This window comes from Sinocyclocheilus anshuiensis, unplaced genomic scaffold (genome assembly GCF_001515605.1).
Source record: "Sinocyclocheilus anshuiensis isolate Anshui unplaced genomic scaffold, SAMN03320099.WGS_v1.1 scaffold223, whole genome shotgun sequence".
Classification (NCBI taxonomy): Eukaryota; Metazoa; Chordata; class Actinopteri; order Cypriniformes; family Cyprinidae; genus Sinocyclocheilus; species Sinocyclocheilus anshuiensis.
In genome coordinates this window covers 272,959-289,604 of record NW_015548214.1, presented here as the reverse complement: position 1 = coordinate 289,604, position 16,646 = coordinate 272,959, and the positions used below count along the sequence as shown (strand labels likewise).

The 16,646-nt window shown below is 35.3% G+C and overlaps 1 protein-coding gene and 1 long non-coding RNA gene across 3 annotated transcripts in view; one reads left to right on the top strand and one right to left on the bottom strand.

Moving 5' to 3' along the window:
• LOC107653840 (tribbles homolog 1-like) overlaps positions 1-2,191 on the top strand; it is a 6,367-nt gene extending 4,176 nt beyond the window's left edge. For both annotated transcript variants that reach the window (XM_016440687.1, XM_016440686.1), the window contains one exon: positions 1,275-2,191. In XM_016440687.1, coding sequence (XP_016296173.1) covers positions 1,275-1,740 — 466 coding nt within the window. In that variant the 3' untranslated portion in view covers positions 1,741-2,191. The remainder of the gene's footprint in view (positions 1-1,274) is intronic.
• Positions 1-6,684, bottom strand: part of LOC107653842 (uncharacterized) — a 9,007-nt gene extending 2,323 nt beyond the window's left edge. Inside the window, exon 1 of the long non-coding RNA XR_001630271.1 lies at positions 6,588-6,684. This is a non-coding gene — a long non-coding RNA (uncharacterized LOC107653842). The remainder of the gene's footprint in view (positions 1-6,587) is intronic.
• Positions 6,685-16,646: the final 9,962 nt, after the last annotated feature.

The window sequence follows — 16,646 nt, the reverse complement described above, 5'->3', positions numbered from 1 at the left end:
ATCTGTCCTATATTTGTTGTAGTAGTGCCGTTGTTGTGGTAGTAGTTTCCATGATTTACCTTCACAGCAATCTGTGAGCTCAACAAAAGGGATGGAGAGATATTTCAGCTCGACGCACAATAAAGGAAGGCTTCAATACATCACTTTGTTTAGCAATGGAAGAGAAAGACACTAAATCCATCATCAGCAGGCCCACAAGGAATCTGTGCCCACAGAGTTCTGCGTAGATCTCCGCAGAGCCGGATCACCTGTCATTTACATCACCCCACCCTCTGTGTTATATCTTGGCTAATCTGATTATGCTTTCTGCTTTGTTAAAAGTGTAACACAAGCATTTTTCCAGTGTTTAAGACTTGAACTTGCTCTCTGATGGCAGTTTATTAAGAGTTATGAAAATGCATTGTCAAATTTATTGATACCAAGGACCAAATGAGGCAAGTGTCCCCCTTCTTAAAGTATAAAGGCAGCTTAATATTTTCATCTATAAAAACAATAACCGGCTAACTGTTATTGTACTAAAGCAAACTGTTAAAATATTATTTGGAAAATATTTAAATTATCTTTACTTGATAATTTCTGACCTGTATTTAGAAAGCAGAATGAAATATTATTTTTAACAAATCTGGTGAATGTCAGTAAAAATGATTACATTAATATCTTCATATTAATATACAAGTACACAGGTTAAATATCATAGCCCTAAAACTACACTACTGTTCGAATGAATAAATGTTGTTTATTTGTTAAAATGTACGTTTTATATGTTTGTATTTAAAAAAAAAAGTGTAATTACAAGTGTAATTACAAGTGACTGTCTGCTAAAATTTCTAATAATAAAAATATTTAAACCAAATGAATAAATGCGTCAGTTTCCAAATAAATAATAAGAACAACTGAAAATTCAGCTTTGCTATCACAGGATATTTTAAAATATATATTAAAATAGAAAAGTTATTTTAAACTGCACTAACATTTCACAGTATTCCTGTTTTAACTGTATTTTTGTTCAAATTAAGAGATTATGAAACATCACTTTTTTTTTTACTGATCCCCAAGCACCTACTTATCATGTAAAGTGGCAACTTCAAATTCTGTTTTGAAAAATTCCACAAGTTTTACATCAAAATTTGAGTGGAAAATGTGAAAAACGACCTGATCATCAGTGCAATGTAGCTGATTCTGAATGGACTGTATATATCAGTCATATGATTTTCTTCACAGCCAAAACACAGTAAATATTACTTGATGTACAAACCATGATGTGTTTATTTTAGGGCCCAACTGAAATTAGAGGGTCTGGAGGACTGCCATATTCTGCGCGGAGAGGACGACTCGATGTTCGAGACGCATGGCTGCCCTGCGTACGTGAGTCCTGAGATTTTAAACGGCGGAGTGTGTTACTCAGGCAAGCATGCGAACACGTGGAGCCTCGGCGTCATGCTGTACACAATGCTGGTGGGCCGCTATCCTTTCCACGACCCGGACCCCGCAACCCTGTTCTCTAAGATTCGACGGGGCACATATTGCCTCCCCGATGGGCTGTCTCTAAGGGCACGCTGCCTACTTCGCAGTCTGCTCAGAAAGGACCCAGGCGAAAGACTGACCACAGCGGAGGTCCTCATTCACCCGTGGTTTAATGGCAACACGCAGGACACAGGAAAAGCAGAACAGGAAGTCAACCTGGGAGAACAGACAGTGCCCCAGATAGAAATGGAGCAGGACGAGGATTTTTTCTCCTGAGGAAACCAATATAGCTTGAATATGGACCAAAACTGTTCGTGATCTTGGTGTTTTGTTTTTATTATTTGGTTTCTTATATGGATTTTGTAATAGATTCAGAAGTATACACTCAGTGAGTACTCACTCAACGTACTGTATCATGTGTGTCAGGTTTAAAGACAGTGTGCACAACAGCCAGTGTAGTCGTTTTGAAGTCGTCTTCTAGTGAACCATTCTTGTGCTGTGTGAAGTGAATGAGACTGGGCATTATGGGTCACGTGATAACGAAAGAATGTGAGAATGTCGGCATGGTGACTAACCTCGGCCTATGGGGCAGACCTTTAGCTTCACTCTTACTGTCAAAACGAATTGTCACTAATTGAATACTGCTGTACCAAAGGTACATGTCTCCTTTTATAGGAGAATGAAAACTAAAGGAATCTGACACACGCATACATATGGAGGACTAGAAGTGCAGTTTAAAAATATAATGAAGAAACAATTATCAATATATTTAATTAAAAAAGTAATAATTTAAAAAAATTAAAAATACAAATATAGACATTTTAACCTTTTTTTAATTCATGTTTAGAAATGTAGTCAAATATATAAATAAATAGATAAATAGTTTTTAAATTCAAATGGTTTAAAAAGCATTTAATAAACAAAAGCTTTCTTTATTCTTTTTAATGTTTTTCCTTACTCATTAGCAGCCATTGTGCGTCAAAGGGGTGTGTCTTAAAACTCTGTTGAAACACACATATATTATGTGGACAAACTTTTATTCTGGATGCGATTAATCGCGATTAATCATTTGACAGCACTAGTTGAAAGTTCATTGGTTAACTTGCACGGATTAATTGTTCACCTCAAGACTAGCAATGTGCTCTTACAAAGTAAACAGTGTAATTTCTGATTTCATGAGGACTTTAAGAAAAGCAACTTACCAATGCTTTATTAAATACAATTTTAAACAAGCATTTAAAATGATTTTATTATTTAATATTAATAAATATAATTAATATTTTGCTACATTTACCATTTTAAACATGAATTAAATAAACACTGGTAATTATGTTTAAATTTGTACATTTTAAATGGTAATTAGCAGCATTTTATTTTTGAATTAATAAATTGATAATTGATTTATTAATTTTATTTTAAGGTAGCACTTCTGCTTACATGCAATAAGCTGTTTTAAATCACAGATACTGTGTGCTATTCTGACTTATGCCTCTCAGAATTGCCAAATTGTACATAAGAGCCATTCAGAGGTTAAATGTCACTTATTGACTTTAAGACTCTGTGACAACCAACGGGTCACCGTTACATACGGATCCTTAAATGTTCAGGATGAGCCTCTTACAGACTTGATACAGTGTTCATTTGTTCTGCTGTATCCTGATCTCTCTAGTCTTTCTAGTCACAGTTTCCTTACTTGAATCCAAACAACCTCATAAAAGCATGAGGCTTCAGTATGGCAGGCCAGTTCATACTGTGAGTAAGATATAAGATGACTCAACAGCGGGGCATTGGTGTAACGAAGAGGAAAGGGCTATGAACCCAGATTAGTGTGCTCAGTATGACTACATATGCATATTTTTACTCTCACTTTAAAGAAAGGAGAACAGTACTACAATAGCACTACTGCAAGGGTTGAGCATCCTATAAAGGTCTGTTTTCTGCTTGCCCTCGTGTTGGGGATTGTATGTTACCTCTAAATCCAAGCATAATGGTGATACACGACGTTTATGGTTTCTGAAAGGCTCCTATAAGCGAAGGCTGGAGGGTATGCAAAATGCCTGTCTCATGCATGCAACACATGGGGAAAGCTGACACAAGTGCACAGAGTTCATATTGCACTGTGAATTATGTATTTGTGACAAACCCCAAGGCTTGACCGTGAGGGTTTAACGGTTAAAATTCACTGTTCAAATGAGCATTTGTAAATATGTACATCTTAAGTGTGTGAACAAAATTGAATAAACTCTTTCTTATTTACATCTGTGGTGCATTCTGTGAAAAACGTCTCTCTAGAAAGATGCATAGGTTTTGTATAAAGCAAAACTGTAGCACAGTGCATTGCATTTTATTCCTTGTGATTTCTTTTTTAATTTCCAGACCATCAGAAATCACTAATAATTTTCTTAAAGTCTCAAGATGTCAAAATAACTCTTGTTAACGAAAAAGGTGTGCTTAACTGTATTGAATGTGCACTTGTAGTGTACTTCAGTTCAAACCTTAAAAGTATACTTATATAACTGTACTTGCAGGTAATATAATATTGATCGAATAAAAGGCCACTTAAGTGTACATAAAGAGAATATACTTTCATGACTGTTATTTACACACTTAAGTGCGCTTTAAAAAAAAAAATCATGTCGTGTTTTTAGGAAGTATATTAATTTGGATTTGTTGACTAAAACATCTAAAATAATTAACAAAGTCTTTGATTATATTTTTAACTATGTTATTCAATATTACATTTAAAGTTAACATTTTAATTCAAATGTGTAATCTGCTAAAATAAATTAAATTTATTTTAAAAAATTTAATAAATGACATACAAGTTTCAGTATAATTGACATTAAAGTATATGTTTTTACCATAAATGCTTGTCAGTGCAGTAAATTCGGCAGTACACTTTAACCATTTAACCAAGACAATAAAAGTATTTATGAGATTATAAAGATTCAAAAAATGCTCAAAAAAGCACACTAAAGTTCAGCTAACTGTGTTCAATGTAAATTTAAACTATAATACATTTTTATTTCATTGCAATTAACATGCAGTTAAGTTTATGAAAACATTACATTTAGTTTGAATATATTGAAGTATATTATTTCCGTAATATGAACTTTTTCAAAAGTATTCTAAACATGTGCTTCTTTTTCACAAGGGAACGGAACCACTGGCAGCAATAAAGCGTCCTCTTGTGCTAAATTCAGGCAGACTGAAAGAGAAAGCTTAATGTGCATTTTGACCTGAGAGTCAGGTAGCTCCGCCCTCTATTATGACTTCACAGAGGCTTGCGTAAGCGGGTGATTGGGTATCAACAAAGTAGCTGGAGCGTCTCTTTTGTTGGGCAGCTGCCAGGCAGCGTTGCACGCCATGGATGTAATTGCCAAACATGTCGGCGCCGGCCTTGGGTGATGCTCTGATAAAAAGTGCCGCTGTGCTTGCACTACCCATATTATCTTGACACTAGTCTCTCTGAGTGACATTATGAGTCACTTTATGAAGTTGTCTCCAAATCAAAAGATGATGTGATGGGATAAGGTCATATTTAAGGGCCTGTTAGCAGCTTAGTTGTGAAATGCAGTCAGGCTTTAGACGTGATGATAGATAAAGGGGTGTAAAGTGACTCTGTAAGCAACTTGCGTCACAACATGTCAACTGCACCGACTATTAATCTGCTTCAAGTGAAGGTAACGCCATCAGCCATGAACTTCAGTCTATAGAAACTTGATTTCAAGATTTACAAGAGCAAGAGCGCTCCAGGAGCCATTATGATGCACAGCTTATCACTGCAGAGCATTTCATCTTCTGTCAGTACCATTTAAACACAAATACTAAATCACATTTGCTGTCAGTTACACTCTTCTGCATTCCCACACATAAATAAGGAGCAGAGGTTCACACTGATGATCAAATAATAATCCAAACAAATTGTTTCATATTGCATCATTTTGGTGATTTTCTATCTAAAACAACTTTACAACATCACACTAATTTCAAAATGACACTAATTTGAGGTCAAGGGAAAGTGGGCTGACAGGGTCGAAGAACATTATTTCATGTTCACAACATCAGTCAGAAACCAACACGTCTGTTTTGGATGTCTGCATTGTTCATTATTGATTTTATTATTATATATTTATTAATATTTTGAATTAGCTTTTATGTTTATATTTTCAGTATTCTTTTAAGTTTTAGTAATTGCTATGCTTTTGACATTTTTATTAGTTCTCTTTTTTTTTTAAACATTTCTATTTAGCTTTAATTTCTTTTTATTTCAATGTTAGTTGCCAGAGCAACATTTCAAAAATTCAAAGTTTTTCATCTAATATTTAGCCTATATTTTATTTTAGCTTCTAAATTCAGTTAACCAAAAACTGGTTTTTGATAGTTTTAGTTTAGTTACAGTAACAATAACAACACTGTCGACAATAGATTATGCACATTTCCACATATCCGCCATAATAAAGCAAAAGGGAAAGATTTAAACAAAGTTACTAGAAACACTTTGAGGGTGACCGTTCATATTTGATTATCAGTGTTATGTCACACTCATGTGGAGATGTTTGGTACTTCAACATTGACTTTTTCCAAAGAAAAACATGTCCTGTTCCTGGAAAACAGGAACATAATTAAATTAGGTAAAGGAAGGAAACATCATTAGAGTTCACAGAATAATTCAAGCCTGTTTCAGGAAACACATTTCCAAATGTGTTAAAAAGCCTGTTCTTTCTATTATACATGGCAATGATTAACCACCAGAGGCCAGTGTTTCAGCAAAAGCTGATAAAGTTGTCGTCAGGCCTGTTGAACAGATGGTTTTATGGTTCTCCATGCTAAGTGCAAGCATCTGTTTCAGTATATAAGCTACATGAGAGCTCACATAAAAAAAAGAGAAGCTTTACCCTGTAAACTGGCATCTAAGGGGAGTCTATGGATCTCCTGTCAATTTTAATAACTAGTGCTTGCTAAGATCACTGTTATTATGACTCACAGGGTTAGAAATTTAAACAATACTTGGGAGTGTATCCTGCCAACGTACTACGTACTAAATTGAGCATAAAGCGCCCAGTTTAATGTTACCTCAAACGTGACGTTACGAGCAGAATTATTTTAGTGAAGTAAGTTACCTGTATTCACTTCAGATGTGCTTCACATGGTCTGTCATCGCGTGCTCATCAGTCGTACTGAAGTAGTACCTCGAAGTCAGCACTTCAAATTTTAAGCGTTGTTTACTGTAGTGGTTGATTGACAGATGAGGGGCGGAGCTTCGTGCGTGCAAAACGCGTTCGAACCACTGAGCTATAATAATGGATAATTATATAGATCAGTGGTTCACCACATTTTGTACCCCATTCACACTCCTATATAGCTGTGTTGGGATTCATCTTAAGTGTAACAAATGCCTAAAACACCATAAAAACACTTGGAATGCTTTAGCTGTACCAATTAGCCAATTTTGGAAAAGTTGTCAGGCTAACTCATAATGACAAAAAGGTTTAAAAGTTTGAGGTTTAAAAAAAAATAATTTTTAAGTCCTTGTAGTGTTAAATTGCCTCGTGATTTTTACCCTTTTCTGCTTTGTACTGAATATGATTCAGGTTTGAACCAGCTTCCTTAACATTTCAAAAGATTTTTGTCTCCTGCAAGTGACAAATAACATGGGGAAAGTTGCAACAAATCTGAGAGAGAGAGCTAATCTTTTAATAATCGTACTATGGTGCTCTGAATGCCAGCTGCAGTAGGCTTGCTCTCCCTCATGAGATCACGGGTTTGTCAGAGCTCTGTTGGCTGGGTTATTTCATTACCCCTCCTGATGGAAATCAAACTTTCAGAGGAGCCATAATTGGGAAACTGCTCAGACAGATGACTTTTGAGTTACATTTATCATTTTATTACCACTCTCTCTAAATGTCATGTTCATTCCTGCTCAGTCATTCATCAGCCATCACATCTGTTAATAGACTGCTTGAAGTCTGCTCTGGAAATCATGCAATTTGTACACCATTGGGATGCTAATGCTAAACAGAGAAGTTGAGCTACTTGTTGAGCCTGTTTTCACTCACAGCATTGACTGGTTTTATATTAAACGTGAATCATTATAATAATAGCAAGTTTATTGATGATAATGTTATCGGTTATAATAGGTTAAAATGAACATAATAGGTTTACAAGAGTTAAAAAGGAACATATTTCTGATTTGGTGTTGATGAAGGAGTGTTTGAATGTTTCTAATGGGACTGAGAAGGCAATTAAAGCAACAAATTAAAAAAATGTTTTTGTTCCTTAAATTATGTTGATGCAACATAATTGCTTTATGTGTAACCAATGTACAAAAAGCACACTTTTTTAGTGTATAAATGTTGGGAAACATTTATTTTTATAGAGATGTTCTATTTAGTTGTTAATCTCAGGGTTATATGCCATTAGCATTTGAGAGGGTAAAAGTATATACGGTTTTATTAGCAGGAAAACAGTATGTGGTCCTAAAATATTATTCTGTCAAATAACATTCAAATAGAGAGAATGTTTTTTAATATTTAAAGACGGGGCAAAATGAGCACTAAAGCAAAAACATGCTGTAGCATAAAGATATAAACAAACATTTCTTTGTTCAGGTAAAATAACATTTACAAATATTGCTACTTTATTCAAATAGTGAGCTCTTTATTGAGAGTAAATTGGACATGTTGGATGTATTTAATGTTACACAGTGGAGCAAGAGGCCTAAGTAGCTTATCCTCCAGACTCCATCAGCAAATACCCAATCAGCATTTAAAAAAAAAAAAAAACACCCAAAATAGCCAGAAGATTAATTCTAATCAGACTTACACCACATTGTGAGAGGCTTAGCTGCACTTTCCAAAAATTGACCATTATATCCAAGCGCACAGGCCGCTTTTTGTTAAGGAAGCTGCGCATTTTTTGGTGTAAAAATTAGTTAACGCCCAGCCTTCTGTAAAGCAACAGAAGACAAAATCCTGGCTTGAGCAACACGATTTGATTCTCAGCACATAACACCTATTGTGTTCGCTTCAAATCCCAAAGATCAGCCATCTCATTGGCAGCCTTGCCGGTTGTTCTCCCCATACGACTACGGGGATGTGATGTGCTAACAGGAATATAAATAAACTCTGGCTGAAAAAAAGTAACTATAGAGAAACTATGGGAATATAAATTTAAAAAATGAGGAAGTTCTTTTATGGAGGCCTTTATGTTATTGCCAAACAATTCCCTTTGTGAAGGTAAATTTGTGAAAATATACAGCTATCAAAAATCTATTTATTTTATCAATAGTAATATTGGTGTATGGATATTTAAAATATAAGATGTTTTGGACTTTTTGCCTTCACTAGTTTATTTTAAATGATGCTTATTTAATTACTTTGGGTCAACCATTTCTGTCAGTAATTTTGGGTTAAGATTACTGATAAGATTTCTGTTCGAGCATTTGTTTAATGCATTCTGCTTGTAATCAAACTTGTGTCATTAGTGATCACAAAAAGATTTTTAAAAAGCTTTTTTTTAACAACATATTTTATATATAGCTTATAATTTTGTAAGAAAAAAAGGATGCAACATACCTTCATGACCGCCCAACCTTTTGTTTTTACATGCTTTTAACACCCCTGCTCCCTGCTGTCATGTGACAAATTAATTTCTAAACATGCAAATGCTCCATGTCGTTTCCCAATTAACATGAAATCATAAAAGCATTTAACAGAAGTATTTCATGTCAACTGCCTGTATGTGTGTAGTGTTCACATTTACATTTATGCATCTGGCAAATGCTTTCCTACCAAAGCAATTTACAAAGACCACAGGAGTGAGTCAGTGCATTGTTTTAATGATGTGAAAAAAAGTTTTGTTCCGCTGTTATGTCAGGGAGAATGCAAAACCTTAGATTAACTTCTCCACCCACACAGAAAAACCTTGCATTGCCTTTTTGTTGCTCTTGTAAAATCTTTCAAAGGAACAAGAAGGACTTTTTGTTTCAACTTTTTGTTGATATCATGCACTTATGTTCTAAAATTTGAACCTACTTAAGCCTACTCTATCAGTCCATATAAGGTCTTTGGGACGTGTTTGCATTTTTTTTTATACCACATTTTTGTGGTTGATTAAATCACTTTTCAGAGTATAAGGTGGTTATGCACACCTCCCTCCACCCACAACCGAAACCATAAACTGTCATTCCGCTGCTATTGTGGATTGTGAACTAGAGTACGACGAAAGGCCATTTGCTATAAATGCGGTCAAGAACATAATCAGAAACCATAGAATGCTTTATAAAGATGAACAAAATTTTCAGAGGCTGCATTAAACGCTGTGACCCGTACAGATGTGCAACAGCATGAGATTCACATGTCAGCGGGTGAAGTAAAGGAGGAGAGTGGTATGCATGACCTCCTGGGCTACTTTAATTACATTTCAGCAGTGTAGCTTTTCAGAGGCATAGACCATGGTTCTGATCATCTCCTTCTGATTATTAGACCTTTGTGAAGACTCTGTGTGCTGTCAGGCTGTAATTATAAGAAGCTCAGATAGCTCTGGATAGGAGAATCTCCTGGCATAAGGAGAAAAAAAAAATGATGAGATGAGATGAGTTGATGCTGTTCTTCTTGATGAGAACAGCACCAACTATAATTTATATATAGCTTTTTAAAATTGCTTATTAACTGCACCATAAAAAGCGCAGTGAAGTCTGTATGAAGAAATGCCATGAAATTGTGAGATGTACTAAAATTCACCAGCTCCAAAAATAACAAAAATGAAAAGAAAAAATGAAAATTTGCTGAAAATGTACTCACCCTAAGGCCATCCAAAATGTAGATGAATTTGTTTCTTCATCGGAACAGATTTAGTGAAATGTAGCATTATATCACTTGCTCACCGTTGGATCCTCTGCAGTGAATGGGTGCTGCCAGAATGAAAGCCCAAACAGCTGATAAAACAGCAGATCACAATAATCCATGACTCCAGTCCATCAGTTAACATCTTGTGAAGTGAAAATCTGTGTGTCTTTAAGAAACAAATCCATAATTTCGCTTCTGGCCAAAATACCAGTCTATAATCCATAATAACCCTTCCTGCGGTAAAAAAGTCCATCCTCTGTTGTCCTCTCACATCAAAGTCCACCAACATAATTGTTTAGAACTGTTTTTACTTGTAAATTGTCCTTGATTTGTGCATATTTCTCTCCATATTCAGATAAGATTACTTTTTCACTAGTAAAAGCAATGTTATGGATAGAGGACTAATATTTTAGCCAGAAGCAATTGTTTGGAATTATAAATCATCTTAATGATGGATTTATTACAAACACGCAGCTTTTCACTTCACAAGACATTAATTCATGGACTGGAGTCACGTGAATTACTTGTGGATTGTTTTGATGATTTTAACAGCTGTTTGAACTCTCATTGACGGCACCCATTCACTGCAGAGGATCCACTGGTGGACAAGTGATGTAATGCTAAAGTTCTCCAGATCTGTTCTGATGAAGAAACAAACTCACTGACATTTTGGCCTGAGGGTGAGTACATTTTCAGCAAATTTTCATTTTAGAATGATCTAGGGATCTTATATATGCACGAACAGCTTGTAACACTCCAAAGAGAAAGGAAAACTTGAAATCGCATCATATGACCCCTTTAAAGTAGGCTATATTAGTCCTATATATTAGTAGGCTATATTAGTATATAATAATAATTATCATGACTCATTCGCTATATTCTGAGTATTCTGAAGTCACGCGATAGCTTTATGTAAGAATCAGACTAAAAATATGCACACATGAAAGAGATTTGAGAGCTGTGGCAGAGGGTAAGCTATTCAGTGAACGACAACTTTTAATTGTTCCTCCACACAAAGCTATCATACGGCTTTAGTTGACTTGTAACACAGAGCATGAGTATAGACCACTTTCGTGGGTTTGTTTTTTTTTTGTTATAATTTTTTTAACTTGACAGCCTCTGGTCCCCATTCACATATTGTATGACAGAGAACAGCTTAGACTTTCTGCCACACATATAGGTCATATGGGTTTAGAAATACTTGACGGTAAATAATGACAGAATCTTTATATTTGAGTGAACCGTCTCTTTAAGTATTGTGGAAAATTGATCAGAAGTGGATTGCCTCATTGAGTTCAAAGATAAAAGGAGCTGGCCAGAGAATGGGAGAGTGAGAAATTCTTTATGCGAGTCATCCTTTCAGCCAGAAGCAGCTATAAAAAAGGCTTAACACAAGCAAATATACAGCCATGACACTGTGATATAAATAAATCTTGTTCATTTTTCTCATTGTTGTAAAGAAATGTCCAAAATCAACCAAGCTTATGGAACATGACACTTTCTGTTGTTAGTTATTTGTTATTTATATATCTATAGATGATGCTGTTGCAGTGATTGTGCCAATTCTTGCTCATCAAGATTACCCTCTTATGTCTCACAATACCTTTCAACTGGACCACAGAACGCAGCAGGTGTTCATTGATGTCCAACACTGTCCAAAGCTCTGTATCCCATAATTCCTTTCACCTGTGTCGACTGAAGGTCCTTCACCCTCTGGGTGAACAGGAGGCTTCAAACAGCTGCTGCAGAGCTTTGAGTGGATCACTCTCATCTCTGTCTCCAAGTTGGCATAAACTGAGAGGTGCTTCATACTCCCCATCTCCTGAGAGAGATATGCTCTCAGGGCAAAGATTGATGTGGACTTTAAATCCAGGTTTTGCTCTGGAAATACAGTATGGGCAAAAACTATTCACATCCAAGAGTTTATTCTTTGAATATAACTTGAAAGACTTCTAGTAGATGAAGTCAGTTCTCCACAAGTTAATTTTATTAGATTTTGTGTGCTTGCTGCTGACGAGGCTCATAATACACAAAAAATCATTCAACAAATACTGGTATTTAACGTCAATGACATGACTGCAAAATACTAAATTATATGCGTCAAGAGGTTTGTATGCCTTAAGCTTTTCTTTCGTGCAGATGCTTTGTTTTTCCACAAGGTATACAAAGATGTCCAGTAATTTTGGTTGGATTCAGTTGGATCCTTGACCCCACAGACCTGACAGTGAGTACGGGCCAGGAAACCTTATCCCATTGCTAAGGTTTAGCTTATTAGTATAAGACAACCTGTCTTCTGCTGGCAAACTCCTAAATTCCTAATTCGAGAAGACATCCGGATAATCAGTGTTGTAAATAATTTTGTGCTCACACCTGACTGCTACTGCAGAACTGTCTCTTTCTTCTAACATGCACTGAAAAAAAAATGAATTTGACATTTCTTAAATATAGCATAATTAAATTTAGCTTGTTCAATTACATTTTATTTCGTTTTTCATTTTAATAAAAAATAAGTAGTTTTGATATTTCGCTTGTTTTTGAACAAACCTATGTAAATTAAGTAAAGTCAACGAGAAAAATTTAGTTGTTTCAAGTTGAGGTCCTCTCTTTGTTTGGATCCTAAGCTTTTGGTAAGAGTCCATAATGCTATATTGACTCATGTTTTAAGGAAAAAAAGAAAAGTTAATTAATTCTGTTTCCTCACATTTATGATCACAACATCAACAGTACAATTAATTTATTCATCAGCTGCCACTGTAGATTTTACTAAGTTCAGCTAAATTTTTCAATTGAAAATAAGATAAATTAATTTAGTGTAAATACTTGCCTTAAAAAATTGAGAAAAATCTGTCTTTTTTTTTCCATTGTTGGCTCCGCCCACAAAACATGTCATCACTTTTTACCACCAAAATGCTCTATAGCAGTGATGGGCAAACTTGGAGACAATGATTAGCTGGTTCAGGTGTGTTTGATTAGGGTTGGAGCTAAACTCTGCAGGAAAGTGGCCTGGAAGGGCCAAGTTTGCCCACCCCTGCTCTATAGGGAAGTCCACCCCACAGCTATAACGATAACGACACACAGGAACAATATCGTTGGAATCACAGAACCATTTTTCCAGCTGATGAACAAGAAAAACATTGACAGCCAATCAGAATCCACCCGACTTTAAAGAACTTGAGCATTTAAAGTGAAAGACAGTATGCAACCCACTTATAATAAACAGAACGTTATTGTCTGTTGGTGTGGACACTAATATAGTTATCATTCTTGCTGTGATCGTGCCTTTAGAGAGGTTAATTTGCCTTTGTTTAGAACTATTTTCATTAGAGGAAAAAAATTGACAAAGTAACTGTCAATATTGAGTGTAAATATAGGTTGCTCAATAAAAACATCTTGTTTATTGAACTGTAGGCCTGTAAAAGCAATATAACACTGTGCTGTTGGTTTAAACCAGGGGTGCCCAAACACGGTCCTGGAGGGCCACATATGCAGAGTGACACTGGCCCTCCAGGACCGAGTTTGGGCACCCCTGGTTTAAACGTTCAGCAGGACTGTGATTACCTGTGACTGAAGCACAGCTGTGCTGATATACAGACAAACTGCATTCTTGTGAGATCGCTTAGGCTTAATTGAAAAACCAAATTTAAAATGACATAGATGCACACTGGAAAAAGCTCTCTCATTGACTGAAATAGCCTAACATTTGATTCAAGCACTTATTTTATGCTGCTCCTCCTTTCACTCTGTTATTGAAGTAAGTATGAAACAAGTGACTAAGAAACAAACTGTGGAGGGAGAATATGCTCCAATTTATTGGAACCATGTAATTAAATGCAAAGCAGATTACCCAGTGAATTCATACATCAGTGAAGGCTTGATTAGAGCCTGGAGTATGTGACTATTGGTGTTTCTCCACAGCCAAAAAAAAAAGCTTTTTCACTCATATTCTCAGATGTTTGGTGTCATGTTTTTGTATCTTGGCAACCATTTAATCTCCACTTAATCACGGTGGCGTCTAAATGGACTTCATTAACCAGCAAACCACTCATAGGTATTGTCGTGTCAAATGTTATGGTTGCTAAGCCTGAGTAATGTCAAGAGTGTGTGTGCGTGTGTAAGCATCCAATAACAATTAAATCACTTAAAGCTTTTACTTCAAGTTAATGGGATAGTTCACCAAACATGAAAATACTGTTAACATCACTCACCCTCATTTCTTCTTTCAAAGAAGGGCATGAAATAAAAGTTCACCTATCAATTTTCTAAATGCATATTATAAATTCTTTTTTTTCCCTTCCATCTGCCATTTGCATATGCACATAATGAAACTTGATTGATCAAAATGCCAGGTTTGAAATCAAAAACACCACTATATGGATTGGTTTAAGACCTATTACAGTGGCCACAGTTTTCAAGATTTTCAACGGCTTGCATTTAAATTTTGTGGTTTTTTGGAGCTTGACAGTCCCTGGTCACTGTATAAACATTTTTCAAAGTATATTCTTTTGGATATTACTTTTGAACAACATGAGAGAAAATTAATGTAAATGATCACAGAATTTCTTTTTCTTTTTTATAAGTGCAGTATTATATTTGACCATTGTCTTGTTTTGAAGATCTTGAAGCTCTTCTGTTACTTTGTTCCAACAAGCAATCTTAGTTCTTGTTGTTTGAAAGTACTGTGATTGTCTTCCCTCAAGTCTATCAAATTTACCATTACCATGAATATAAGATGAAGATGATGCATAAAAAGTGTCATACAGGATGCTGTTCCTATTTCCTACACGCATCTCCTGCATTTCATGCTGTGTTTGAAACCCATTTAGTGGCCTCCATCGGCCTTGTTTAAATACTCACATTCACAGTACTCTGGAGTTGAGCAGAACACATTTACTACCAATTACCTTCCTCAAGTCATTTGCTTTTCTGACATAAAGCTTTTAACTCGCTCACCGTTGGGTCCTCTTAGCAGTAAAGGAGTAGTATTATGAATGATGGAGGTTTGGGCTGGAGGAGCTTTTATGAGTCAGACAGGAGAAGTGTGAGAGCTGTAATGATACACAGTAAAGTCCTCCACAGCACTTATCTGCATGATACAGACTTCAAGACACCCTCTTCTCTTAAATGTATTAATGCATAATCAATTCCTGTCTCAACACTCAGAAAAAAGCGTTGATTATTCCCAACACATTTAAGCTCTCTCACAAATACATTACGCTGTTGTTCAAAAGCACTCAGTTGATCAGAATATAATGTGCAAAACTACATATATTTTCTTAATCGACACATCAGTGGGTTTCCTGAATGACTAGCTGACAAAGAGATCTTAAGAAAGGTTTGCATAATCAAGGAAGTCTATATAATAGAGCTAAACAGTCTGTTCTGGAAGGAAAATCCCGTTCATTTTGTCCATAGAGAAAATTATTTTAAAACAATTGTGTGTAAACCTTTCAGACTAACCTTTTATGAGATCCAAGATTATTTATCAATGGAATATGCTTCTCTTGAAGACATTGGTCAGCGTTATTTCAATTTCATTTTTAAAAAATCACATTTAATAGCCAAATCCCAGGCGATCAACTACAGTACTGATGAATCTTGAAGAGACAGATCCATCAATCAAGGAATTATAGTAAACAAACTCCCCACCCCCACTAAGCATTGCATATATATGAAGGAAGTAGTATTTATTGAGAGAGAGAGAGAGAGAGAGAGAGAGAGAGATGGGGGGTTTTTTTTCTCCTTATGCTACCAAGGCTGCATTTATTTGCAAATACAGCAAAAACAGTAATATTGTGAAATATTATGATTCAAAATAACTCTTTTCTATTGTAATATATTTTAAAATTGAATTTCTTCCTGTGATGGTAAAGCTGATGTTTCAGCATCATTACTCTAGCCTTTCAATGTCTCCCGATCCTTCCGAGCTCATTTTAATATGCTGATTTGCTGCTCAAGAAACATATCTTATCATTATCAATTGTGAAAGCAGTTGTGCTGCTTCATAAAGTTCAAAAGAACTTCATTTATTTGAAATAGAAATCTTTTGTAACATTAAAAATGTCGCTACTGTCACTTTTGATCAAGTTAATGCGTTCTTGTAATGTAAAAGTATTGATTTCTATTGATTTAATTGTAATGACCTCAAACTTTAGCGTATGACTCTAGGATAGTCATTTATTTGACTCTTACAGCCTTTAGTCATGTTCTAATGTCATTTATCAGTGCATTTAAAAATGATTAAACAAAGTACGGCTAAACAATTTAATAAATATGTGAATAAGATATTCTGACATTATCTCCACACATTTATCCAAATTTTAGACTGTTGTCTAC